Genomic DNA, 25,855 nt, shown 5'->3' with positions numbered 1-25,855 from the left:
CAGAGCAAATAGGTAGCATAGTTGTTAGCATGGTTGGCTCACTCTCCTGCAGATAGCAAAATGTTGGATTAAAAATAGTGTTGCCTGATGCGAATTTTGATGCCTGATGCAGATGGCTAAACAATATATTTAACTTCCAATTAATATTGTGCATCTCTTTAGAACCTTTCAGAAATGGGAAGAGATGTTGGGACCATTGCTTTTCCTAAATGTGTTTATATTAAATGAGCTATAATAAAGCAGAGCAGTGGGAGGTTAATTTGAATTTTGCACGTAACTTCAGAACTGGTTAGAGCAATAGTGTTTACGTGTGTTTATAAACAGTTCTAAGTGAACTTAGAGATTTGGTGGATATATATTGTACACTCACAAAATATTTCTTTCTGTGATTTCTTCAAATTATTTTTACACTGTACATCCCATAGTGAAAATCGTGTGAAGTCAATAGAGGACAATATCAACCGCTAGAGGGAGCAAGATTTCAATGATTGTAATTAAGAGTAATATAAAAATAATTATTAATTAGTACATTTTAAGGACTGAATAGACCAATAAGATCTTCTAGTTGAATTTCTGTATAAAGTAGGCTGTAGAACCTTGTCTGCTAGTTTGGTTTTTTTAATCCATTCTCTAACTCTTGTTTGAAGTGTATTTTTTTAGATAGAAAGGCATATAACATGTAAGATTTCCAGGGATGGGAAATCCACTATGTTACAATAGGTAAAGTGAAAGAATTTAGAACTGCTTTTTCATCTGACTCCTGCAGTTTGAACGGCTAACACTGCTATGTGTGAGGGAGGGACAGGATGGAGTTCACTACTCTTAGGACCTGTCTCCTCCTAAAAATCTCCTCCTACTGGGGATACACATACTGAACAACCAAGCCTCCTCTAGCCTTGGCAAAATGGAATAAAATAAGCTTTTCAGGCTGCACACTATATTTCAGATTTCATTATAATTTTTTTTTTCTTCAATTCCTCATGAGTTTTTGCAGCCTTTTGGAAATGCCAGAACTAACTGTACTTTAGCCCCTCAGTGCTCAGTTGTATCATCTCCTTACTCCCATGAGAGATTTTCCTGCTTGTACGTCTGAGGGATGTTTATTCTTTTAGCTATACCATCAAGTTACGAGCTCCTGTTTATCTCTTTATCTATGACAGTACCTAAATTCTTTGCATTGTTCCTGCCTTCCAGAATCTTGCTGTGGGGTTTTCTTGTGCTTTGATGTGACTCAATGTCTAGCAAGACTAGAATGCATGTTGTTCAAACAAGGCTGCTTTATCCAATGGTAAAGTGTCTTGTTCCTGTTGTTATTTACCTCTCTGGTGTTGTTTGCTAAAAAGTTCATCATATGTTTTTTCCAGATCACTTATAGCAGTATTGAACAAATTGTATTAAACAAAGAACATAACCCTGTATGATCCACTAGAAACATTTAATGTGCAGTTATTTTTTCAAATCTGTTGGTGAGTTTTAATGTTTTGTGTACAATGCATAAATTTTTGTATTGTGCTGGTTAAGTTATTAAAACATTGTGAGGAAATAGGCTATACGTTTTACAAATGTCTCAATGTATTGTCAACTGAAATGTTAATTGACCAGACTTGAAATCTCATTTGAAGCAAGATCTGTTTGGGCAGACTGTTTTATGTGTAAAACTGTGTTTAGTGATACTAAGTATGTTACCATACCTGAATTCATTCCTGACAGCAAGTAGTATCCTGTCTGTCCTTTTAAAGGAGTGCTGTGGCATGATAGCTTAGTTTCACTGTTGTAGAACTTCCAGGTACTCCAAGACACATTGCAAATAGCAATAACTGAATGAGCATCTAAGCCAGTTCCTTTGTTACTCTTTGGGTAATAATTATCTGACTAGAACGGCTCAACTAAACCAAAAGAAACTCCTCTCAACTGTCCTCATTTGAGGTAGAACTGAACCAATTTTCTGTTCAGTAATTTTACTTTTTAGCTAAGGTCTTCTAACTCTCTGAAACTAAGAGCATGTTGTCCAGAAACTGTTCACACTTGGAGTGATAAGACCAATGCTTATAGTTAGTACCAAGGAATGATACGACGCAGAGAGGCTCTTGCTTATGCTTATCGCTATAACAACCAAGGTCACCTAACTTTGTTATTTGCCCTATGGGAGCATCAGAAGTGGAAAAGCGGGGAGGAGTTGCAGCTGTGGAGAAGAGTGGACAGGACAGGGGACCCAAAACTGACCAACAGGGGTATTTCGTCCTGTCTCAGCATAAAAGCTGAATTTCTCACCTGCAAACTCAGTTCTAATCTAATATCCCTGTCAAGATATTGATGTAACAAGAAGTATTTCTTTGTTGCTAAAACGTGTGATTCCCTAATATTCCTTTCTCACAAAAATAGGAAAGATGCATTTAAAGCAACCTTTTTTTTTTTCATGGTTTGCAAATTTACCCTTCTTATTCAGTATGAGACCTATGCTATGAGGATTTTACTAGTCTTATCATCTTTAAGGAGCTCTTCGTTCATTATCTGTACTGTTGCTGGTGAACTGCATTCAATGTACATCTTGCTGTAAAATTGTATAAGGCTTGAGCAGTCTGTAATGCTTTTGGGCAATGACTCCAGAACATTTTCATATATGTTTTGAAAAATTCCAATGTGTGTTAATATAATTATCAGCATGAAGAAGGTAGGATAGGTAACTTTTGCATTGGAATACTATATGGAAAATATTGATTTAGTATTGGTATTGCGTTTTGATTTTAAAGAGATACTGTTCAACTTCCGAAGTATTTCATGGTGGTACTTAAAATCAGTTTTATATAATTAAAATGTTTCTGGGGGAGAATTTTTTATTGCTGTTAATTACTGGAAGTAAATGTCAACATTTTAAAATCTTTTTTGCTTATGTATTGAATCAGATTCTTCTAAGGATGCTGTTTATAAGTTTGCTTTTGGAAATGTACTTTTCTTCAAAGCAAGGATAGATTAGTCACCTTTTCTGACTTGACTGATTATTTTTTTTATCTACAAGAATATGAAAGGGAAAACTTAATGAACCTTATCACTTGTTTTGTAATGTGCTACCTTATGTAATGCTTTGTGGTAAATAAAACTCATTATACAAGTTACCTAGTAAAGCATCTCCTAAGTGAAGTTGCCTGTGCTGCTTATTGTTTTGGGAGTGGCTGTATAGCTGAAAACTTAGGCAACAAATGGTGTTAAGGACCTATTTGCGGGTTCTTAACTGTTGTATTTTATTTATTCATTTTTGACAACTACAGAATTCAGTGTTTTTAATTGGATACCGAGGGAGAGTTATTTGCAGTTGCTGAATGTACAACTTTGCAGGGAAATATATCTAATTGTCAAGTATACATTTATTAGTATAACATGGATCAATTCGTAATAATTTTTGGTTTAAATATTTTGGAACACTGTATCATCTGCATTGCTTAATTTTTTTATGCAGTTCTATGTGGCAGAGGTCAGTAAATTGTGCTGTCTTACAAAACAAGACAAAATCTGGTTGTTGAGCCTGTGTTTGCAGAGGGTAAGCAGCACTATCAGTACTGATAGTGAGAGAGGGTCCAATTCAAGGGATAGCTGCTGCCAAAGAAGTAGTCCTGCTACCCCTGCCCCTCTGCCTGACCATTAGTTCCACCTGCGTCCCTTGTATGGGGTCTGGTCCTGGGCTGTCCCTCACTGAGCTGATTCAGATCACTAAATCATTAGAGAAGGCAGACCCTTAGCAGCCGTGTAGTACCTGCTTAATTAGCTCGGAAAACTCTCACTCTCCCTTGAGATGTTTGCTTTGAAATCAGGCACTTCTGTGGCATGGAAAGTCACAAACGGCAGGCACCATTTTGGACGCTGTGCTGTTTATTGGCAGGCATTACAAAGTCTTCACCACCATTTACATGTTGTGCTCTTAAGGATAAGGCCTGTGCTCCCTTATGAAGCATACTAATCATATAAGGTTGTTGTGGGACTATGCTGGACTTCTCACAACTCCTCCCTTCATTTCCAAAGTCTCTGTAGTGCCTTAATATGTGTATGTCCACCAAGTATCTCAGAAAAATAATTACTCAAGTTTCCGTACTTTTGAGGCCATGTTAGAAACAACCTGACTAGTTAGCAGGACTGTGTGTGCATCTAACTGTGTGCACAAAGACAAGGTGCAGCTGTGTTTGAATCCACAGGTCGTGTAGCACAGGGAGCTATTGCTTGTGCATAGTCTTTGCAGGGTCTAGACATGGAATTGCAAGGGGTTTGACCATGAGAAGCCACAGTTTGAAGTGAATGTTGTTCAGCATTGAATGTAGAACGACACTCTGATCTGGTACCCACTGTTGCTATATAAATGGACAGAAACTTTTACCTCAAATTTCTTCATTTCTTTCTGTTTTTGCAAAAATCCAACTTGTCAGATCGTGAAATGTATAGTGCAGTAGTCTGTATGCTTTTGGTATAATCATAGAATCTTCATGGTTGGAAAGGACCTTTGAGATCATCGAGTCCAGCCATACACACACAAAAAAAACCCCAAACCAAACCCCTACAATCTCTGCCACGAGAGCATGCCCTGAAGTGCCAAATCTAGACGTTTCTTAAATACCTCTAGGGATGGTGACTCAACCACCTCCCTGGGCAGGCTGTTCCAGTGCCTGACCACTCTTTCAGTAAAGTAATTCTTCCTAATATCTAATCTAAACCTCCCCTGCTGCAGCTTCAGACCATTTCCTCTGCTCCTGTCATTATTCACTTGGGAGAAGAGGCCAACGCCCACCTCTCTACAGCCTCCTTTCAGGTAGTTGTAGAGGGCAATGAGGTCTCCCCTCAGCCTCCTCTTCTCCAAGCTACACATGCCCAGCTCCCTCAGCCTCTCCTCATATGACCTGGTCTCCAGACCCCTCACCAGCCTGGGAGCTCTCCTCTGGACACGCTCCAGCACTTCAAAGTCCCTCTTGTACAGAGGGGCCCAGAACTGAACACAGTACTCGAGGTGAGGCCTCACCAGTGCCGAGTACAGAGGCACGATCACTTCCCTGCTCCTGCTGGCCACGCTATTCCTGATACAAGCCAGAATGCTGTTGGCCTTCTTGGCCACCTGGGCACACTGCTGGCTCATGTTAAGCCGGCCGTCCACCAGCACCCCCAGGTCCTTTTCTGCTGGGCAGCTTTCCAGCCACTCGTCCCCAAGCCTGCAGCGTTGCTTGGGGTTGTTGTGACCCAAGTGCAGGACCCGGGACTTGGCCTTATTAAACCTCATACAGTTGGCCTTGGCCCATCAATCCAGCCTGTCCAGGACCCTCTGTAGAGCCTTCCTACCCTCAAGCAGATCAACAGTCCCACCTAGTTTGGTGTCATCTGCAAACTTACTGAGGGTGCACTCAATCCCCTCATCCAGATCATTGATAAAGATACTAAACAAAACTGGCCCCAAAACTGAGCCCTGAGGGACGCCACTGGTGGCGGGCTGCCAAGAGGATTTCACCCCATTAATCACAACTCTCTGGGCACAGGCATCCAGCCAGGTTTTAACCCAGTGAAGAGTACACTTGTCTGTGCCATGATTCGCCAGCTTCTCCAGGAGAATGCGGTGGGGGACAGTGTCAAAGGCCTTACCAAAGTCCAGACAGACAACATCCACAGCCTTCCCGGCATCCAGAAGGCGGGTCACATGGTCATAGAAAGAGATCAGGTTGATTAAGCAGGACCTCCCTTTCCTAAACCCATACTGGCTGGCCCTGATCCCTTGGCTGCCCTGCACTTGCTGTGAGAACTCACTCAGGATGATCCTCTCCATGATTTTTCCCGGTATTGAGGTCAGGCTGACAGGCCTGTAGTTCCCCGGATCCTCCTTCTGACCCTTCTTGTAGATGGGCGTCACATTAGCCACCCTCCAGTCATCTGGTACCCTCCCCTGTTGACCAAGACTGTTGATCAATGATGGAGAGAGGCTTGGTGAGCTCTCCCGCCAGCTCCCTGAGTATTCTTGGGTGAATCACATCCGGCCCCATAGACTTATGTGTGTCTAGGTGCAGAAGCAGCCTCTGCTGGTTGTACAGAGAAGTATTAAAATTCTTTTCCATCAGAATTTGTCTACGTAAAAGAAGCAATCATCTTTTTTGCAGGTGTATCTTTGCCCATAGTATGATAGTCTTCTTTAATTTTTGAAAGTTTTTAGGGTACGTTTCAGAATTTGAGGCTTCACATCATTGTTGATAAAGTAGTAGAGATTTTCACAAAGAAATCGTGAGTTGAATTACTGTCCATGCAGGAGAAAAGACTGATAATTTTTTGCCTTGATATGAAATGAGTTTTGACCTCCATGTTCCATGATCACCCCACATGTGATGTGCTTGGCTCAGTTATGGAAAGAGCTGCTTTTGTTACTCAGAGAAGGAAGGTCACTCCTTTAACTGCCTCTCAGGAAGGGTGAGGAGAGGGGGGAGCTTGCAGGGCAATGGGGACACCAGGAGTTTTCCTGCATTGTAAGTGGAAGACCTTGTTGTTATTCTTTAGCCAGTGCTGTTCGCAGCATCAGATAGGTGAAATTCCCTGATTTCATGATTATCTAAAGTTCTTTCTCCAAACATGCTAATTACAGGCAAAAACTTGTGTACATAGCAGAGAAGATGAGGTAGGGGAGTATGTGGAGGAGGACATGTTTCTCGGAGATTTGGAAATTTCCTTCTTAAGAAGTTTTAAGAAAGGTTTGCTAGCCATGCTTGCCTTCACATGAACCTTTGAAACTTCTCACTTAGTATGGGCAAGCATGCCTGAAAGCAAAAAGAAATGGATGAGAGGTTTTCTGTTACTGGCTAGAGTTGATGTGAATACTATTTCTCCATCCTAACGGAGGAGTATAAAAAGCGCAGTCCTAGGCAGGCTGACTGGGAAGTGCCCTCCTGCTGAGCCCTCCTGAGGGGCACAGGTGGAGATTGGCCCGAGTACCAGCTTCTGCAGCCATTGCAGCCTTGTTCATACAAGAAAATCTGACCTGGGACCTAGATGGGGCTGTTTTCCCTTCTTCTCGTATGGAACTGGTCTCTTCTAAAATTAAGACATCTTTAGAGAAGTGTTAGATGATTCTTTTGTGTTTCATCAGTGTTAAACTGACTTGTTTACAGCAGCATGTCAGCAAATGGTGTCTGCTGGGGATTTGTACTAAGGCTTTTGGTGGTAACTGCTGTGTGAACACCTTATTAAATGCCTGCCTGAACCCGTTTCCTGAATAAGATAAAGTTTGTACCTGTGACTTGTAAAACTATCCCAAGAAAATGTTCCTCTGCACCCCCAAAATAGACATGTTTTAGTTAGTTAGAGGACACTGGTGCCTTCTTTGCAATGCGTATTTCTAGAGGCTTTTCAAAACGAGGGCTAACATCGCAATGCTGTGTTACATGCCCAGCTGGTATCCCGAGAGCTGTCTCATCCCCTGTGTCATGTGAGCCCTTCAGCTCTGCTCTGCAGCATTCTGCGCCACAAATTTTCACCCAAGTGATAGACTAGTCTGTATTTACATCCTGTTTTTCCTTGTTTCCCATGATTGTCCTCCTACTGTTGCAGACAACCTTCGGTGATTTAACCACAGTGCTACCAGCTATGACAGTAGTTCGTGTGTTTCTGAGATACAGCTCCTGAAATGTTGAGATTATGCAGGAATTTTGCTTTCAGTAAAATAAGTAAATGATCTCAATACAAAACATACAGTGTTCTTTCCATAACTGGAAATGTGACCAAGTACCTTAAATGTGACCCTTAGAGAAATGAAAAGGCAAATGGAAATTTTAAGTATGTTAAAACAAGCCTCATAATTTTTTGAGGCCACAGTGACTGTTTTTCAATACCTGACCACACCATTCCACTGTTTTGAGTGGAAAGGGTACTCAAAGCCTTTCTGTACCCTTCTTTTGCCAGCCGATGTTTCAGGGTGCCTTTCTCAGAAGAGATGGCTGGCAGTGGAGGCAGGTGTCCCACTGCCTGGAGTGACAGGGAGCCAATGTGAAAAGCACTAATTAAGTACCTGTACTGTCAGTTCTCCTGGGATCGGCACGAAGTCATAGTAGTGACATACGTGCACTGCGCATTTAAATAGAACCTCAGTGGTCTTTAAGTGCTGTTTCCAGCAGCTTGCGTGGGCTCTGCTGCAGGCAATGCAATAGTCTGAACCTTCTGGGTGCCGCACTCGCGTCCCGCTCCGTGCGCGGCCCTGCCCGTTTCCGCCCGCGCTCCAGAGCCGGCCGGGCCTGCGCCGCCCGCACCTGGCGCCGCCGCTGGAGGGAGGCGGCAGCTGCCGGCCCGGCGCCGGCTCCCGGTGGGGCCGCTCCACGCACCGCCGGGCGGGAGCGGGGGGGACCCCGCCTGCCCGTCGCTCCGCCAGCCGGCGCCGGCGGGCGGGGAGCGCGGGACCCGCGGGCGGAGGAGCGGCGAGCTGCCGCGGCGCCACCCCTGCGCGGGCGCGAATGGTCGCTGCCGGGGCGGGGCGGGGCGGTGCCCCGCGGAGCAGCCGCACGGTAAAGTTGCCGTCGGTCCGAGTTGGGTCTTGTCGCCTTTCTCCTTCCTTCCTCCCTCTTTCTCTGCCTCCCCGGAGCCGTCGGGGGCGCTGCCCTTCCCTCCTCCGTGTATTATGGCCCTGAGTTTTTAGGAGTCCGAAGGCAGGAAAATGGATATGCCGGACCCAAATTTTTGGATGGTCCTTTCCAACTTCACGCTGCCCCACCTGCGGAGCGGCAGCCGCCTCCGCCGGACGCAGAGGTAAGGCGGGGTACGGCGGGCTGCCGGCCGCGGCCAGGTGAGCGGCGCCGGCACGGGCCGCCGGGCTTCCTGCTCCCCGGGCGGGCGGCAGCAGAAAGCCCGGGGGCTCGGGCTCGAGAGTCGCGGCCTCTCGGCTTCTCCTGGTCTCGGACTGCGAGACTCTCCTTGCGAGTCCGTTCGCGTTCTCCTAGTTCGGTATTTTTTAAACTAGGCTGTGCGTGTTACTTTGCTTTCTTTTAGAAGATACTCTCTTGTTCCTCCTGCCCTTCCCTCCCGCCGCCCCCCTCCCCCCCCCCCCCTTTTTTTTTTTCCTAAAGACGCTTTCAGCTTGGTCTGAAATATTTGACCTTTTATCCGGAGCAGATATACTTTATATGGACAACTCAGGATAGCCTACTTTGTTCGGTGTTCTTAAAGAGACAGGTTTGTGCAACTACTTTTTTAGACCGGCTGGCTGACGTTTGTTAATACAGGAATGGCCTTTTTAGTTCTGCAGCGTTTTTATTACTGTCAGAAAGGGAAAAAGGTTTGGAAATAGTAAATGCTAAGTAAAAGTTAGAGTTGTGCCATCAACGGACAGAACACTGGCAAGCTTTGATGTCTTGGTAATTTTTTGTGCTCTGGTATCCCTTGGAGTTAAGTATATGCCTTTATCACGAGGAGTAGCAAAAGTTTATGGAAGTTCGTGACTTTGTTCACTACTACCCCATATGCCATTTTGAGACATGCAAGTTGTGATGTTAAATTATTGTGTGCTTCTGTGTGTGAAACTACTTTTGAGTATTAGCTTATGTATTCTCCTTCTGGCTGAAAAGCTGGCACAATGCAAGCAGAATAGAGGCATAGCAGAGGTGGCGATTCCTAAGCTTTAAGCATTTATGTACTGGTATTTTTCAAAAGGAAAAAAATGTCTGTCTGTTGAATAGCAGAAAGTTAGAATAAGAAAATCAAGTGGCCTGTTTCATATAAATGCAAAGTTCTTCCTTCAGTGTATATCTGTTCTTTATGTGTTTAACTTGGGGTAGCTAAGTGCTGAGTTACTTTATAATTAATTATGATCCCTCTCTTGTAAATAGTTTTTTTTTTTTACTCTTTTGTGGCATCAGCTGAGTGTCCAATAGGCCCTTATGCATTTTTCTGCTGCAAATGTATCTGTTTAAAGAGGGGAACATATTGGGGCTTTTTCAAATCGTCTTCACTTTTCCTACTCAAGTAGGTTTGCACCTATGTGAAGACCTAAAAATACCTTTTATTAACTGTATGGCTGCATGACAGGTTAAGGAGAGAGATTTGGTATACTTCCCAAGAAGCATGAAATACATGTGTACAACTTCTTTTTTGTTTTGTTTTTAATGTTTGGATGCCTTCCTGCTTTTCAAACACCTTTAATACTACACTGGGTTTGTTGAAATATTTGAAAGAATTTTTAAAGCAGCATTGAATACTGTCCTAGTATATAACATATATAGTGTATCAGTGAACAGTACATGCCATATATGCAGTTATATACCCTCCTTTCTCAGACTGGTTCTGTCGTCTGGATGGGGGAGCTCAGTGTCTACTGCATTGCCACCTCCAGGGGAAGGCTGACTAGCCCATTTCTTCAGCTCCCTTCTTAAAGGTGGACCTGTCCCTGTACCCCTATACTCATAATTCATCTAGTAATGTAAATGACAGATCCCAGAGTGATAAAACTGTCTGAAGAAATAAAAACAATATGGACACTGCAGATTCTCTGAGTTCTGCTGTAGAAATGGGCTTGGGTTAATTAAAGTACCAACTGGGTCTGCACGTTCTGAGCTGTATCTTTATCTGGACTATCTTCACAGGCTCACAGTCAGCCATAGACCCAACCGTTACATGAAAAGACTAGAATGATACCTGCTTATTTGCAGCAGGATGCCTACCCTTTCTCAAAGAGCACTGCTGGGTACTGGTTATAGCTTTCCAGGCATTTTAGAGGACCAAAGAGTAGGCTATGAGTAGGCTTGAAGGCAGTCTAGTTCCTGTGATCTGAATCTCCTGTCTGTGGTTAAGTGAAAGTTTTGGGTACGCTGATTGAAGAGGTTTTTTTCATGATAGTAACCCTGCCCATGAAACTGTTGTCCAGCTAATGACAAGCCTTGGTGCTTTTTGAAAACTTTACAAGGGATGTTCATTGATCTTTCTGGTTGTATCCATGGTCGGCTTTGGGACTCCTTGCCAGTGTGAGAACATTAATTTTATGTTTTGGTTTGGCATTTTTGCCTCTTAGGTATGTTTCTATTGCCTGTTCAATTACTGTTACCTGTACTACCAGGATTCTTGTGGCCTGCTAGGTGCTATCCTTTCTATGAGCACTATCCTACTTTCTTGACGCTTGGGATAATGAGAATTGTCTGCTAGTACTTAGAATCTTCTTTTGTTGTACAGATATACTTGATGTAGGCATTTAATTCTCTTTGCTGAAGTTCTAAGAAGTAAAGAATGAAAACATAGTCTAGTCTCCTTCAGGTTGCAGTGTTCAGCCTGGCAGCTAAGTTATAAAATGAACATAAAACTTAGTTTATGGTCTTATTTGCTGACTGAAGTCTCTCACTAAGATTTTTTTTTTTTTCCTTCCATTTTCCAACAGTAGATTTAGCTGAATTTCAACTGCAGCAACTTTTTCTGGAAGTGATAACCTGAACAGGAAATATCCCAGCCTGACTTTCAAGTCATGGAGTGGGTTTTCAGGACTGGTGGGTAGAGAAATTCTTATCAATTATATATTGGAGGCATTTAGTATTCAAATCACTGAGCCTGTAAGTGACATGGAATACACAGTGTGCTTTTCCAGAGAAGAAACATGTATACCACCATGTGTTAACTTCTTTTTCTATTGCTTATAGGTGTGTGGACCCTTCATAGTGCTTACTTTAAGGTTCCTGCCTGAAATAGCATTGTTTGGAGTAGAGAACTAAAGAGTATGTGTATACACTTACTTATATAGATCAATGTGCAGATTCACGTATGGATGGATGTGTGCACACACAGTTTTTTCATATGGAAAAATCACTAAATACTTTCTGCTTCATTATATGCTATGTATTTAGCTCTCTTCTGCCACTTTCTTCTGTCTCTGATCTTTTCTGTGTATCTTTTACAAAACCGACAAGCCAGTGAGTCTTTTTTGTGCGTGTGCATTTTCGCCTGCTTCTTTGTGTTAGTTGCACTGAAACAATGTTATTGCAATCATTCTTTGCTTGAGTCAGAGTTTTTTTGGTTTTTTGGGGTTTTTTTTTGTTTTGTTTTTTTTCCAAAGGCATGGAATTATGAATGCCTGTCCAATTGCTTCTCAGCCAAAGTAGACTCCTGGATGATTTGTGTTGAAGCTTCATGTTATTTGTGTACAGTCACTGAAGTGATATTGAGACTTTCCTGATATGGGATTAAAATATTCATCAATCATAAAGTAATAATTCATACATTCTAACAGTTCATAACCATTTCTGAAACATTAAAAACAAAGGAAAATTATAACTTTTATTGGAAACTCAGAGAATAGAGTTGTCAAACTTTGCTGTAGTTTTATTACTCTTGGGACAGCATGTTTCCTGGAAAATACTGAGCAGGCTTTTTGAACCTCTCCAAATTGCTAGTTTGAGTGGATGCAGTGATTTTAAAGTTTTCATGTAAACTCTCGCTATTCGTTCTTGTAGAGATCTTGTTTTTTTTCTTTTGTCAACATAGTGTTATGTGTAAGTATATTATAAATGGATTGTTTCATTTAATAATAGGCATTAAAGGCGATCCTGTTGGTGACATAAGAAAACCAAGCACACCTATTAACATAAAAGCAGCCACAGAAATGAAGTGTAATTGTGTTGATGCCAGCTGAATCTGTCAGTGCTCCAACTTGAGTTATTTTACTTTTGTTACATAGGAATAAACATCAGTTAAAAGTTAAAAAAGGATTGCTTTTTGCTCTATTTGTTTTATTTTTAATGTATGTTATGGAGTGTGGTCATTTGAAGAACTTTACCTGTTTATTCACCTAAAAATTCCTATATGCAGGAGAGAAGGAGGTATTATCCTGATAGATGTTGAAGAAGTTTAGAAAGAAGATAGTTGTTCCAAAACTGGGGGGAATAAGAAATATGTCCATGCAGGCTATCCATGCTTTCAAAACACACTGTCACTGACTATGTTTTGTTAGAAGTTAGTCTGTTGGGACTACTGATCCCACTGCTTTCTGTGCTACGTAGTTAAACGTTAATGTATCTTGGTAATTGTATTTCCTTTCATTCACAGTAAGGGCTGTGTGTTAGGGGGATAGTCTTTCAATCTCACCGTCAAAGTGAATGTGTTGTTTTTATTCTGGTTGGTTTACTTGGCCAGTATTTTTGTTCAAGCAATTAATGTATTTCAAGTTCTGCTTACAATCTGAATGTTGGCAACAATCGGTTTTCTCCAATGAGCCATCATTGTTTCTTAGCTTCAGCCAGACTGGTGAGGATTCATCTGGTCACATTCCTGTTTTTTGCTTAGTTTTTACTCTGAAAAAATCCTATTTTGTTAGAATTTAGTTGATCTTTACGATTTGACCAAAGGATCTTACTGTAGAAAACTTGAGGAAAGCTGAAATAAGAGCAAAATAAAAAAGAAGCTTAGGAAAGTGCTGGAATATGCTGAAAGAAGCTCTGATTTTATTTTATTTTTTATATGTGTCTGCTGTTACACAGAAGGAGACAGTCTTTGTCTTTCTTACCCAGGGAATCAAAAGGATGATAGTCCAGAGTCCCTTCATGAGCTGTGGTAGTGGGGTCACATCACATGATGTGGGCACATTGCACAGATTCAGTCCTCCCACTCCATTTGAATTTGGCTTACATAGGCTATTAATGTTCTACAGAGCCATTACAGTTCTTGCTGTATTAGAAGTTAACCGATCCTTCTAAAAAACTAATTTTTAAGCACACTGGAGTTCACTCATGCAGTGGTTAATACTTGCCTCTTCTGCTGCACCTCTGTCAGAGAGCTCCAAGCTTCAGGTAGCAGTAAGCTGTGTACCTACTTGTATGGCTGTGCGTACCGATTGTTGGGCTTGCCTCCGGTAGTTCTTTGTAAAAGCTGGAAAAGTTGGTCAGATAAGCAGATTTTAGGGTACGTTCCCTGTGAATTTGTTACACATTCAGTGTGCAGGCCTTGCAAAGTGGGAAACATCAGTGGTAATGATTTGGTTAGTTATGAGACATGAAATAATTCAATATTTTGAGCCACTGTGTTTAGAATATGAAGATACTGCTAATTGGTTTAGGTTGAACATTTTTAATGAAGCTTGCTAAATGTGTCACACTAGTAGTGGTGTAAAACTGTTTAATGTTGCTTGTGGTTCTTGTGTGTGAATTGCCTCATTATCTGTACGTTGGAGGCCCGGATCATGATGCCACATTACATGTCGTTAGGAGACTTTTTGGAAGGAACACTGTGATGGCACCAGGACACATGCATCTGTATTTCCCAAACTGACGGAAAACAGAAAGTTCACTTATCTTTGATTCAGCCTTATTCAGCAGGTGTTGTACATTCAGTGACTGGTCCTGGATTTTCTCCTGGGAACCTTTCAGAGGATTTTTGCCTCTGAACCTTCACAAATTCACTAACTGCAGTAATTGTGACATTTTAAAGCCCTCCCTCTCTCCCCCAAGAATATATAACATTAATACATAAAATTGTGCCTAGGCATAATATGCAAGTGTCGTATATTTGACTCTGAATTTCATCTGACGTAGGGGTCTACTGCATAACACTGTGCATGGTTACTTGACTTGATTTTTTCATGTGACTTAAATGTACACTGGTAGAGACGTATAAGGAGAATCACTCACACTTAATATACTTTGCATTTTTCTGTCAATTTCTGAGACCACATAATTCTCAGCACTAATGTTTCAGTCCTTTTTTTGTTGTTGTTGTTGCAGTAGTTATTCTATATACTGTTGCTACATAATAGTATTAGTTAGATCTATTTCAGTAGACTTCCACCTGAACAAAGCAGAGATATAAAAAAAAAAAAAAACCAACAAAAAACACCACTTCCAGTGCAGCCTTAAATCTCATGGTAGGTCAGTTCTGTGGTTTTATTTAAAATGCTCAAACCAAATCGAATAGTAGTAAATGAGAGAACTCCTTTTGGCATGGTTCCCAGTAAATATAAACGTATCTCAGTTTCTATAAACCAGAACAATTCCCAGGCTGATCTACCCAGTAGAGTGACTTCAGAACTACAAAAACTGTGTGTTACTGATATTTCTGTCACTGACAGATGAGTGTAAAAGTACTGAGGTCATGCCAGAATAAATATATCAGCTTTCTCGCCTTTTATTTCAGTTAGCAGTGGTCTTACCTAAATGATTGTTCAGGAATAAGGAAAACTGTCATGCTCTATTGTTCTTGAAATACTATATATAATAAGTATTGTAAGTGGAATCTGTTATTCCCATGAAATACTGGCATGTTCAGTTTGGTGATTAGAAAGTAAAAACTGCTGCAGTTTCCTTAACCCACCCGTTCTTTTTTTCTGCATATACAGTAATCATGTAGATGTTCTAGCATGCAGTAGCCTGCTTTTGATCTCTATCATTTGGCTTTAACCTAGTTTTCAAATCGTACATTTAAGAAAAATAGTTAAAAGGTTACCCAGTAGTGGGTCTCTTTTTTTTTTCCCCCCTCATAAAAATGTTGAAGATGATGTCAAATGAGGCACTGCTTACTGTTAGGAAAATGGCTATTTATACATGATCAAAGTGTCTGTCTTTTCTAGCTACACTGGTTTAAAACATAGTTATTAACATCCAAATAAATTATGGGGAAATCAAGCATACATATATTCAGTTTTATTTTAGAAAATTAGTTTATGTAAATGTTTTCATGTAAGCAATTTTAAAAATCTCTGTTAATGCTGGGTAAAGTAGCGCTATGTAAAGCCAAGGGTCTTGATTATTGAAGAAATACCATTCCTAATGCTGCTTAATTTGCTGGAACAAATAATAGTGCAAAGTGTTACACACTGAAATAATTTAGTTCAATAAAAACTTGTATACCCTCAATGCTCTTCGTGCTTGATTGTAGTATTGTATTGCAGAGTTTAAAAAAACATTCTTTCTCTCAAGGCAGTAAGGTGGTTGTAAAAGACACTCTTTCTTTTGTGTGCGTCATTACGGGAACACATCAGTCTGAAACTTTTTTATGTGTTTGACAAAATTCCTGGTTTTTGTTTCCACAGACTTCCATGAATGTGAACTTACAGAGGAATGGTACCAATATTTTTTTTCATGTGTATCAGTATATATGTATACCCTGTACAGACTGTAAATAAATACACAAACAAAAGGGTACACAGGCATTTATATACATAAATACTCAAGCAGTAGCTGTAAAATAATACTTGTTGAGAAGCTGAATGAGATTGCTGCTAGGAGGTTAGTTCAACAGTCAGAAAAACTTATTTTTCTTAGTTGTGCTTTATTCAAAGGCACATCTAGGCAGAAATAGGATAGAAGCCTCTCCATCTATGAGGGTATTTATGGTGTTTGTAGTGTGCATTCATAGTATAGCTTTTCAAAATTCCCAAAGTGCAGCCATTTACAGTCTTGTTTCTGGAAAATGTGGCTTGTCTCCCTAAATTGAACAAGACTCTTGTTCCAGCACTGATAGAAGCTGGCTTATTTCTTTGAATTTTTTGAACGTGACTAATTCAAACTAGTATAGCGTTTACATTATGAAATACCGTGATACCTATCTCTTTTTCCCTTAAGAAAGAGGGGAAGGATTCTCTTTATAGTAACTTTTTTTGTGTGCATGTAGAGGTAATTCTATGAATATCAGTTTCATCTGGAGCTCAGCTTGAGAGGGCTAATAAATTAGAAGTTACTTTGTTTGAATGCTGGTACTTGTTATCTGTGATTGTTTTAAGTAGCACTGAAGATGTTCATAACTGTAACGCTAGTGGAGGATAGACTTTTCCTTATTTTCCCTGGCTGTTTTCCTGCATGCATTTGGGAACACTGTGTAGTCAGTCTTCCCTCTTTGGCTGCTGGGCCCCCATCCTGTTCGAGATTTAGCACAGCTTCTGAACAGAATCCTACTTCTCACAAGAAATAGATTTGCACATGTTGATTACAGTCCATGCTGACTGAGAGAAGGCAAAAATCTTTATCAGAATTTTTAGTTGATAAATATATCTTTACAAATTTAACACAGTTCAAACATAAGCATAATAATCCAGTCCTTGATGAAACAGAAGTTAGATACTGATGATAAGAATAAATCAGACTTATGTTTCTACCAACAGATGCCTTAGTGTTTACCAGATTTTGTTGTCAGGACAGTTTTCATAATGTAAATCAACACATAGCTTTTTTTTATTCCCTGGAAGGAGGATGCATAAACGTTAACTCATTCGTCTGACAGTGCTGTTCAGTGAGAAGTCATAATTAAGTAATATCCTTTGTGATAATAATGTTAACCCTCTCAGAGTTAACTAATAAAAAGTAGATTGTGTACATTTGTTTTACAAATATGCTTTTTCAGTGAGTCTAGGCCTGTCTAGCTTGTTCTTACTCATGGGTATGTCAAGGGAATTTCCATAAGTGCTGTAATAGTAGAAGTAAAGGCAGTCAGACAAGTCCAATATGCTCTGTTCACCTTGTCTATGAACACCCCACGCAAAAGGATGATTATGTCAGTTCACTGTACCATCAAGTTTTACCAGAACATCTTCCTTTTGCTTCCCCCACATAATGGACAAAGAAAATATGTAACACACTTTATAAGTAAACTTGTATTTTTATTTTTTTTTTTCTTACCTGAGGCTTGGTGATTTGGCTTCTTCCCTGGCCCTTCTGCCATGTTTTGATAATTGAACTGTTGTGTTTGGAGGCATCTGCTCCCCATCTGTGACCTATGACTAATGAGAGAACATGAGTTCTGTTGGGAAATACACTTTTATCTAGTTTTTTTTTTTACGTACTGCTTGATTGTCTCTCCCATGTGCTATTCTGTCTTGCCAAATGTCAAAATATTATCATCTTTTGCAAGGCTTCTATTTCTATTGGTGGAAAAAATTTCAAAACCAAAAAATGAAACATCTTCCTGTTTTGGTTTGTTTGTTTGTTTTTTTCCAGGTTTGAAAATTAAGTTTCTTCACATTTTTTCTTATGTGTCTTCCTCAAATCCCAAAACAACGAACTGTTTTGTTTTGGTTTTTTCCCCTTTCTGTAAAGGAGATGTTTTAGGGGAAATACAAGACATACTAGAGTATATGAATATACTAGGTTATTTTATTAAATACGCAAATCGTTTGTGTGGGTCAGACCTAACCATTCAGCATTATCTATAAATTAATACCTTTTAGCCATCATGTGTTTCCTTCTTCTGATTCATAAATTACAAGGCAAGAAGAAACCAGTAGGATCACCTACTCTGACAGTCTACAGGAAACAAGACACAGAGTAATAGTGTTAGAGATTTAGTAACTTGTCCCTCCCAGTCAAGGCAATGTGTATATTTAATTATTGACAAGTTTGAGAGAATCTTAAAGGTTTACAGCTGTTCTGGTGGTAAACTTTCTTTTGATTCTTGTTGTTCCTTAAGGGAGCTGTGTTTTACCAGTACTAATTTATTGCTGATCCTGTTGTCTCTCCCACTAACCTTAGTAATGGCCTCGAAGACATTGGTCCAGTCTTCTTACAAACATAAAAAAATGTTCTGTATGTTCTTTGGGACTTTGACTGCCTAAATCCAGTCCAAGGGTCAACAGATGGATATTAATAGAAAGAAACAATCTGAAGAGAGGCCCAAAGGGGGCTGTCTGTGTTTGCTGCCTTGGTTGGTATGTAAAAATGAATTTTCCCTTCAAGTCATACTGAGGGAATAATAACATTGTGTTTTCTAAAAGGCACCTGCCCCAGAAAGCTTGCCTACGGGCCAACAGCATGGTGTGGCTTCTGTGCATGCTGGGAGCGCTTGGCCCAGGTCCCTGTGGGAGCGTTAAACCTGTGTAGGTGGGAGGAGGACATGGGTGGGGGGAGTTGTGTGCTGCTTTTCTCTCTTGGATGGGCCAGACTGTCTAAAAAGATGGAAGTGCGTGGGAGTTGTATGAAGGAACATGTCCTACTGAGGTGCTGTTGGAAGACTGCAGTGCAGTGGGAGGCAAAAATATACTGTTGGTCTTGTTTATGTAGACTCTAAGAAATGATCTGTAGAGCTGCTCCCAGGTTTTATCTTGTAAGTAATAGTTGGATCATTCCAAAACATAGTAGAGGAATGAAGTAAAGCGTATGCAGTATGGACAATCAGAAGATCAAGGTCCAGGAGCTAGAGCATCATATGTGGCAGGAACACCCAGTGTATGCTAGAAATCCAGCACCCTAATGAAACAAGATGTTGCTGAACATAGTTTTAGTACAGGGGTAGTATATGCATGTAGAATATTAGAATATCTGCCAAGTTTTAGATTATTTGAAGTTACATTCTAAGCATCATTATGTTTTTAAACAAAGGTGTTGCTATTCTAAAAAAAATTATGCATATTAAATATGCATGTAACAGAAGACACAAAATTATGAAAGTCATTGTAATTGCCCTATTTTATGGAAGAGGTCATATGGAAAAAAAAATTTTTTAGTTGCGGACATGGTCAGTGTCAGGAGGGACAGAAGTTTGAGAACGGGCTCAGTGTTCTGCGTTACACAGTGGCCTCTTTGGAGGCACAGTAGCAATGCACATAACGCTGCACAGCCAAAAGCAAAGATGGAGACACAGTTTTTATTCCGGTTTTCGTACATGTTTACAAATATTTCACATGAACAGTTTGTGCTGTAAAAAAAAAAAATATTTTTTCTTCTCTGTAAACTTTGTGTTTTTACAAAACCACTTTTCTTATGGGTACTAACATTCCGTAAACATAAAAGTCATAAACCATGAGTGGATGACTTCATTTATCACTAGACGATAGCCATCCTGAGGACAAAGGCAGCAAATATTATCAACATAACTATTCAAGGTAAGTGAAAGCAACTAAGTATAGGACTTCCACTTCAAATACAATGGAAATCCAAGTAGTTAAAATACAATACTTCATAATACGATTTGGAAGAAATGTGGTGCTTTCTGTTCTTAGGATAAGAAGTGTGCAGTATCAGATTTTTGTTTTTAAGGCATTTGGGTTTTAATTTTCATTATTTTATGAGAACAACTCCCGTTAATCTGCTGATTTCTGCATTTATTAGGCAGTGGATTCTTATAAGTCCTGTCAAAAGTGAGGGCTACTGTTGCCTCATAAAAAAATTTTACAGAACATGGGTGATGGATGTGGAAGGTGAATTTACTCCTGGCTTTGTGGCATGGCTATGACTATAACAAGACTGAAGTAGATTTTGGACCAGTCTCACATTTTTTTTTCTTGAATCCTCTGACAGTGGTGTTCACAAGGCATAAGACATTTTCCAAACAAAATCAAAGACTGCAGAAATGGTGGTTTTATCTTTTCTGCCATCACATCTTCAGGCATACTTCTGCTGTGATGCAAATAGAAACCTTAAATTAGCTAATGGGGTAATGGGCCGGATGAGTAGTGAGATGATTACTCTTCCTGATGGCCAAAAATTGTAGCGCACACACCCTTTTCTGTCACCTTACTTCATCCACACCCTATTCTAACCTGTTGGAGATGTTTGTCTCATCTACATGTTATGCCTGGGTTTTTGGACTGTGTAAGCTCTTTCCAGCAGAGGCTGTCATTTGCTGTATTCATATGATGTCTAGAACAATGAGGACTCATAACACTATTGTGTATGTAAGAGTAATAATGCTTCTCACCACTTCTTTTGCATGTTGGACCAAGTGGTTTTGTTCTTTAGAGTATAAAATGTGGGGTTTTCTCACAGACGGAAGACAGTTTTTTCTGTAGAAGTCTTTGAACAAAGCTGACTTACTCCAGTTTTTCAGAGTTTCTGCAAATTGACTCTGCGGCAGCCTAAAGGAGGAAGGTTACAGTCTGAAATCACTGTACAGTTTTGAACACACCAAAAGAAATTAATATGCAATCATTATGTAGTTTTAGATAAATCTAGGGTAAGAGCATCTAAAATAAATTATCATTTATTCCAAAGAGTTTTTCAGCCAGGAAGGACCATCGTATTTACCTGTAGTGGCATAGTTAGTTAGTTTCATAGATAGAAATATCAAATGGCTGTAGGGACATAGACAGGAGTACCTACAATTTTCTGTTTTCATATGCTGTCCTAGAAGAAAAAAGATGTGTAGAAAACAAAAGCTGCAGATTATTTTTTCACATACTTGCTGCTTTTTAATACTGGAATAGAAAATGTGCAACATCATTAAGGTACTTGGTGAGTTTAGTGGTTCACAAGATTTTCAAGCAAGTATAATCGATGATTAATTTCAGTTGATTTCATTCGTTTGAAGTAAGCTGGAAGGCACCTTACTGTAACACTCTCAAGATGATAGTTTTGCTTAAGGCTTATTGGAATTTTTTTCCCTTCCCTTTTCCCAACACACTGAATATATGTAATGGCAATATTGAACTATACAGAGCACGCTTTTTAGTGAAAGTATTTGTATGTATCTTGAGGGTATGATTTAGTTTCTTGAATGTGAAAATCTGACTTCTAATCTGTATTGTGGCCTCATGCTACCTGTTTGCCTCAACAAGATCAGTGAACTTCCATGCTTCTCTTTGTATACCCAGTGGTGATAACCTTCTGAAGAGGTTATCAGTATAATTTACCTACTATTTATTCTTGGCCTGCAATTTGATAAGAATTTCATTTGTTAAACTGGATAATTATGTATTCCTAAATTTAATCTCAAAACATCCTCATTGCACTTAATTGTCAGTGATGTTCTCTTGAATGATAGAATTGTGTATACTCAGTATGTAACAGACCTCGTTTTGTTAGTTTGGGTAGCTTTCAGTAGCTTGATTCCATTAAAAGACATGTTAGTTTTAAATGAAGCTTTGGTAGAGAAAAGCTTAAGGTAACCAGGGGTTTGTTTAATACAAATACGTTGTCAAAATGATTAAACCTTTCATTTAATTAGCTTGTTGAGATCTTGAAGTGCAACCCAAGACTGAAGAAAGCACCTTCAGTTGATCTGGGTTTCTGAATGTTTGGTCATTTTTTTCACAAGTGCATGCTTGACTACCCTTACACTTACCAAAAGCAGTGATCTCTAATGATCTCACGTGGTTGGCAGCCCAAATTCATCTGCAAAACAGCACTGTGCCCTGCAGCACCATACTGGGGTGTGTGCTTAGCTCTGAGTCAGATCATCATCATTTCCTGCAGCAGCTAGTTAGCCTAATGCTGCGTAGCCTGAGACGTGACAAAATCGCAGCACGAGGTGATATGGCTGCAGGCATTTTGACTATTAAATCTAGACTTGTAAAGTATATGACGTGTACCTTTGTATCACATTGCAGCGTGATTCTTGTCTCCACCACCTGTGAATTACATGTTTCTACTTTTTCTACAGTGATAAAATGTGCTGGGAGATGTTAGTGAATTGGAAGACGAGAATTTGTCAGTTGGAGAGAGTGACTACATTATCTATTTTAAAGATATGGCTAATACAACATACTGAATAGTCAGAATTTAGAAGCAGAATATTATTTTCTGGAATTATTACCATAACTTGTTTTTAGAGCTCTGAATGGGTGATGTTTCACTGGCTATCTGTCATATCAAGCCTATAAGTATCAGTAATGTAATGTTCAGTTCAGCTTCAGTCTTACAGAAACTCTTGGGAGTTTAGCGGATTTTTCCGAAGAATTCTGAAGCGGCTATTTCTCTGAAGAATATAAAGAAATAAAGAATCTATGTCAATCAGTAAACAGCCTCCACAACTGTGTGAGATCTAATGGAACACTTTGGAAGGAAGAGATGATCAGATTACATTGCTATTTCACCAGATTGTGGGAGGAAATATGAATTGTTGAATGCCGGTTTACCAATTAGAGTCTTGGAGGTTTTTTTTTATTGGTCACTTTTAAAAATTTGTCATTACTTTCCTGTATCAGCTAAATTTATGCTAGTCACAATGAAGCAAGAGATCATACATCCCCATAAAAACAAGTCAGAGCGCTGTAATAAATTTTAGCTAGGTTGGAAAAACAATCAGTCACTTTTTAATTGGTCACACACCCATATGTACATCAAACTAGTTGTCCAGCCCTTCTAAATTGTGTGCTACCATTATCTGCAGAGACTTTCTCGAGGTTTTGAAAGACTGAAAAATCGTTTTGATTTAATGTTTAGTTATGCATTTGTAGAAGGGAGACTATTAAAAAGCATGTGATTATGCTAACATTGATTTATGTGAATGTGTTTCATTGTTTAATTTACATCTTCAAAGGTAAAAATCTGTTTATATGGGTAGTGGCAATTTTTGCAGTTACGAATTGAAGAAAGTATAATCCCAACAACTGTCTCTACTCTTTTATATTCAAGACGTCTGGGGAAATGGCTTTTGCTGACATATTTTTTCTTTCAGATATATGCCTACATTTGGCTTTCAAGCTGAATGTAGTCTGTTTGAGGTGGTTGTAATGATTGTTTGAAAAGCTGAGCTATAGCTTATGTTAATAGAAAGTCTAATGTTTGATTAAACTGAACCAAATTAGAGGTTTGGGGCCTCTATTTTGCAAAATCCATGAAATTAGGGATTAATGTTCAAGCTCTCAGCATGTCCTTCCTTGCTGCTGAGATGGTTAGAAGATCACAGAATGCTATGTGTTGTAGTTCCTCTTCATTACATCAAACAGATAGTACGTGAAAGTTGTGCCAAAGCAAGTTTTCAGTGGAGCAGAGTAGTCGTGTTAAAACTACTGGATTCATCTTAAACTGTAGATTCAGCTTTTGGTTCTCTTCATCTGTGCTGCTTAAGATGACTGGTAATCGGCAAGACTGCTTTCTGTGGTGGAATCAGTGATGTGAATCTCAGAATGATAATGAAGATGGTGTGACTTTGTGGCAATTCAGCATACTGAAATGTGTGGGTAGTCTTGGTATTAGCTTGTCCACATTAAAAGTTAATTGCTAGCGTAGTAGTATGTCTTAGGGAATTTGAGGAATGTGATGTGGTGGTATTTCAAGTTGAGGAAAGGGGGAAATTTACTCATCATGGATTGCATGGTACTGTTTTAATGACAATTTGAGTGTTTCTTAGGTCTAAATCCAGCATAAGTCATAGGCGCAAATTCTAATTCAAAACAGTTGCGATCCATGGAATCAAAAAATGTGAGATTTTTTCTAATTTTTCTTGTACTACATTGTTCATGTCTGAGATTGGTTTTTGTGTAATTAACAGTTTATAAGCAATGAAAACTTATGTAAAATGGCTTTTTGTAGGAGAGTTACGTCTCCATTGCCAAAATCGTTTTTGAACTTCCAAGAAAATCACCAAATGCCAAAGCAAAAAAAACCCCAAAACCAGTAACAACAAGACCCTACTCTCAAATACTGAAAACTTGTGAGTTCTTGAGTCATTGTATGAATCCAGAATCTAGTGCTTGAAGAATAGCTGCACATACTACATCATATAGTTATAACAGTTGACAACATGCTCACTTTGATTTCCTCTCCTTTGGTTTGCCTGCAATCCTGCCTATATTGGAGCAGATGTTGTTTAAACTGTTAAGTGTTAACATGGATGTATACCATCTTGTGTTGCATAGTTTGACAGGCATTATTTCCTGTAGCATCTCACGTTGCTCTTGATACTGCCAGCAGCATTGCTAGATCTGGCACCTAAAACTATTGCTGCTGTTGTATCAGGTAGGCTTTCATAGCTGTGGCGAGTAAGTTAACCGATGTGTTCAAAATTAAAATGTTAACTGTAATTGTCACTGCTTGCTTTTTTGCCTCTACAGTGGATTTTGCTTTACTAGTCATTTCATGTGGTGCTTCATTCCTGATACACCAGGGTGAATTAAACAAATCTTCGTTGTGAAATCTTTCCTCTTCAGAATATTAGCTCATAGCTATTTGCACACTATAAATCATATCCTTGCACTCGTTTTCTTCTTTTTTTTTTTCTCCTACACTGAGTCACTGACGTTTGCTTTCATGAATTCTCTATGACCTACTTCTATTTGTGAACAATTAGTACATTACTTTGGTAGTAAAATATTCCTTTCCTGGTATGGACATTTTTACAGGGCAAAGTATATGCAAAATTTGTTTTCATAAATTGCTTGTATACTCTATGCTGTGTTTAAGATGGACTTTGTCTTTTCTCTGTATTCTTGTAGGATACTGTATCGTTGTATAGATTAAGTCCAGTATGGAAAAGTAATACTAGGGATAAAAGTTAATTTTAAATTGTTTTTTTGCTTGGTTTCTATGCTCTTGCATTTTCATGAGAAAATAGGGTGCTACTGGCCGCTGAGGGGATCAGGAGGACTATAAAAGAAACCAAGCTTACTCAGTCCTGAAAATTCCAAGTTTCTGTAAAACATTACTTGTGAGAGAGAAATCTGGGTAAAGACAAATTATCGATGGATTTTGTGGACTAGATTCATTCCTGGAGGTACAGTTTATTTCATGAGAGCTCTGCTTGGAGACTTGTGGTGTCGAATGTGTATTGGGTTTTTTTGCTAGGAAGACAACTCATTTTCCAGTTTCACTTAGCAGTTTTTAGTTAGATGTGGATAAATTTAAGGTCAGATTGTGTTACAGTTGTGCTGGGTCACCATTTGTGGGAAAGAGCTTGAAGTATACCATTGCAGAGAAGAAAACTTCTCCTCTCCCTGGATAACATATTGTCCTGGTTTGAAGTAAAACAGAACCAGCTCTCTGTTCAGTAATTTTACTTCTTAGCTAGGCCTCTTCTAACTCTCTGAAATTAACAGCGTGTTGTGTCTAAAGCGGTTTGTTCAGAGTGATAAGACAGTCTGTGCCAAGGAACGGTACGCAGAGAGTCTCTTTGTTATACTTATTGCTATAACAATGAAGGTCAGCTAATTTTGTTATTTGCCCCGTTGGAGAGTTGGAAGCGGAGGGGTGTAGAGGGGTCCCACCCGCAGGGAGGAGCGGACAGGGCAGGTGACCCAAAACTGACCAAC

At 39.6% G+C, this 25,855-nt stretch overlaps 1 protein-coding gene across 6 annotated transcripts in view; it reads left to right on the top strand.

Moving 5' to 3' along the window:
* Positions 1 to 25,855, top strand: part of MAST4 (microtubule associated serine/threonine kinase family member 4) — a 237,274-nt gene that overhangs the window by 122,099 nt on the left and 89,320 nt on the right. For 2 of the 6 annotated variants that reach the window (XM_063319502.1, XM_063319501.1), the window contains exon 1: positions 8,487 to 8,745. The exons of the other annotated variants lie outside the window; for them this stretch is intronic. In XM_063319502.1, coding sequence (XP_063175572.1) covers positions 8,654 to 8,745 — 92 coding nt within the window. In that variant the 5' untranslated portion in view covers positions 8,487 to 8,653. Of the gene's footprint in view, positions 1 to 8,486; positions 8,746 to 25,855 lie in introns of those variants that run through there. 6 annotated transcript variants of the gene reach the window in all.

This window comes from Chroicocephalus ridibundus, chromosome Z (assembly GCF_963924245.1).
Source record: "Chroicocephalus ridibundus chromosome Z, bChrRid1.1, whole genome shotgun sequence".
NCBI classification, from domain to species: Eukaryota; Metazoa; Chordata; class Aves; order Charadriiformes; family Laridae; genus Chroicocephalus; species Chroicocephalus ridibundus.
The sequence above is the reverse complement of the archived record's forward strand: the minus strand, read 5'-3'. Positions and strand labels throughout refer to the sequence as shown.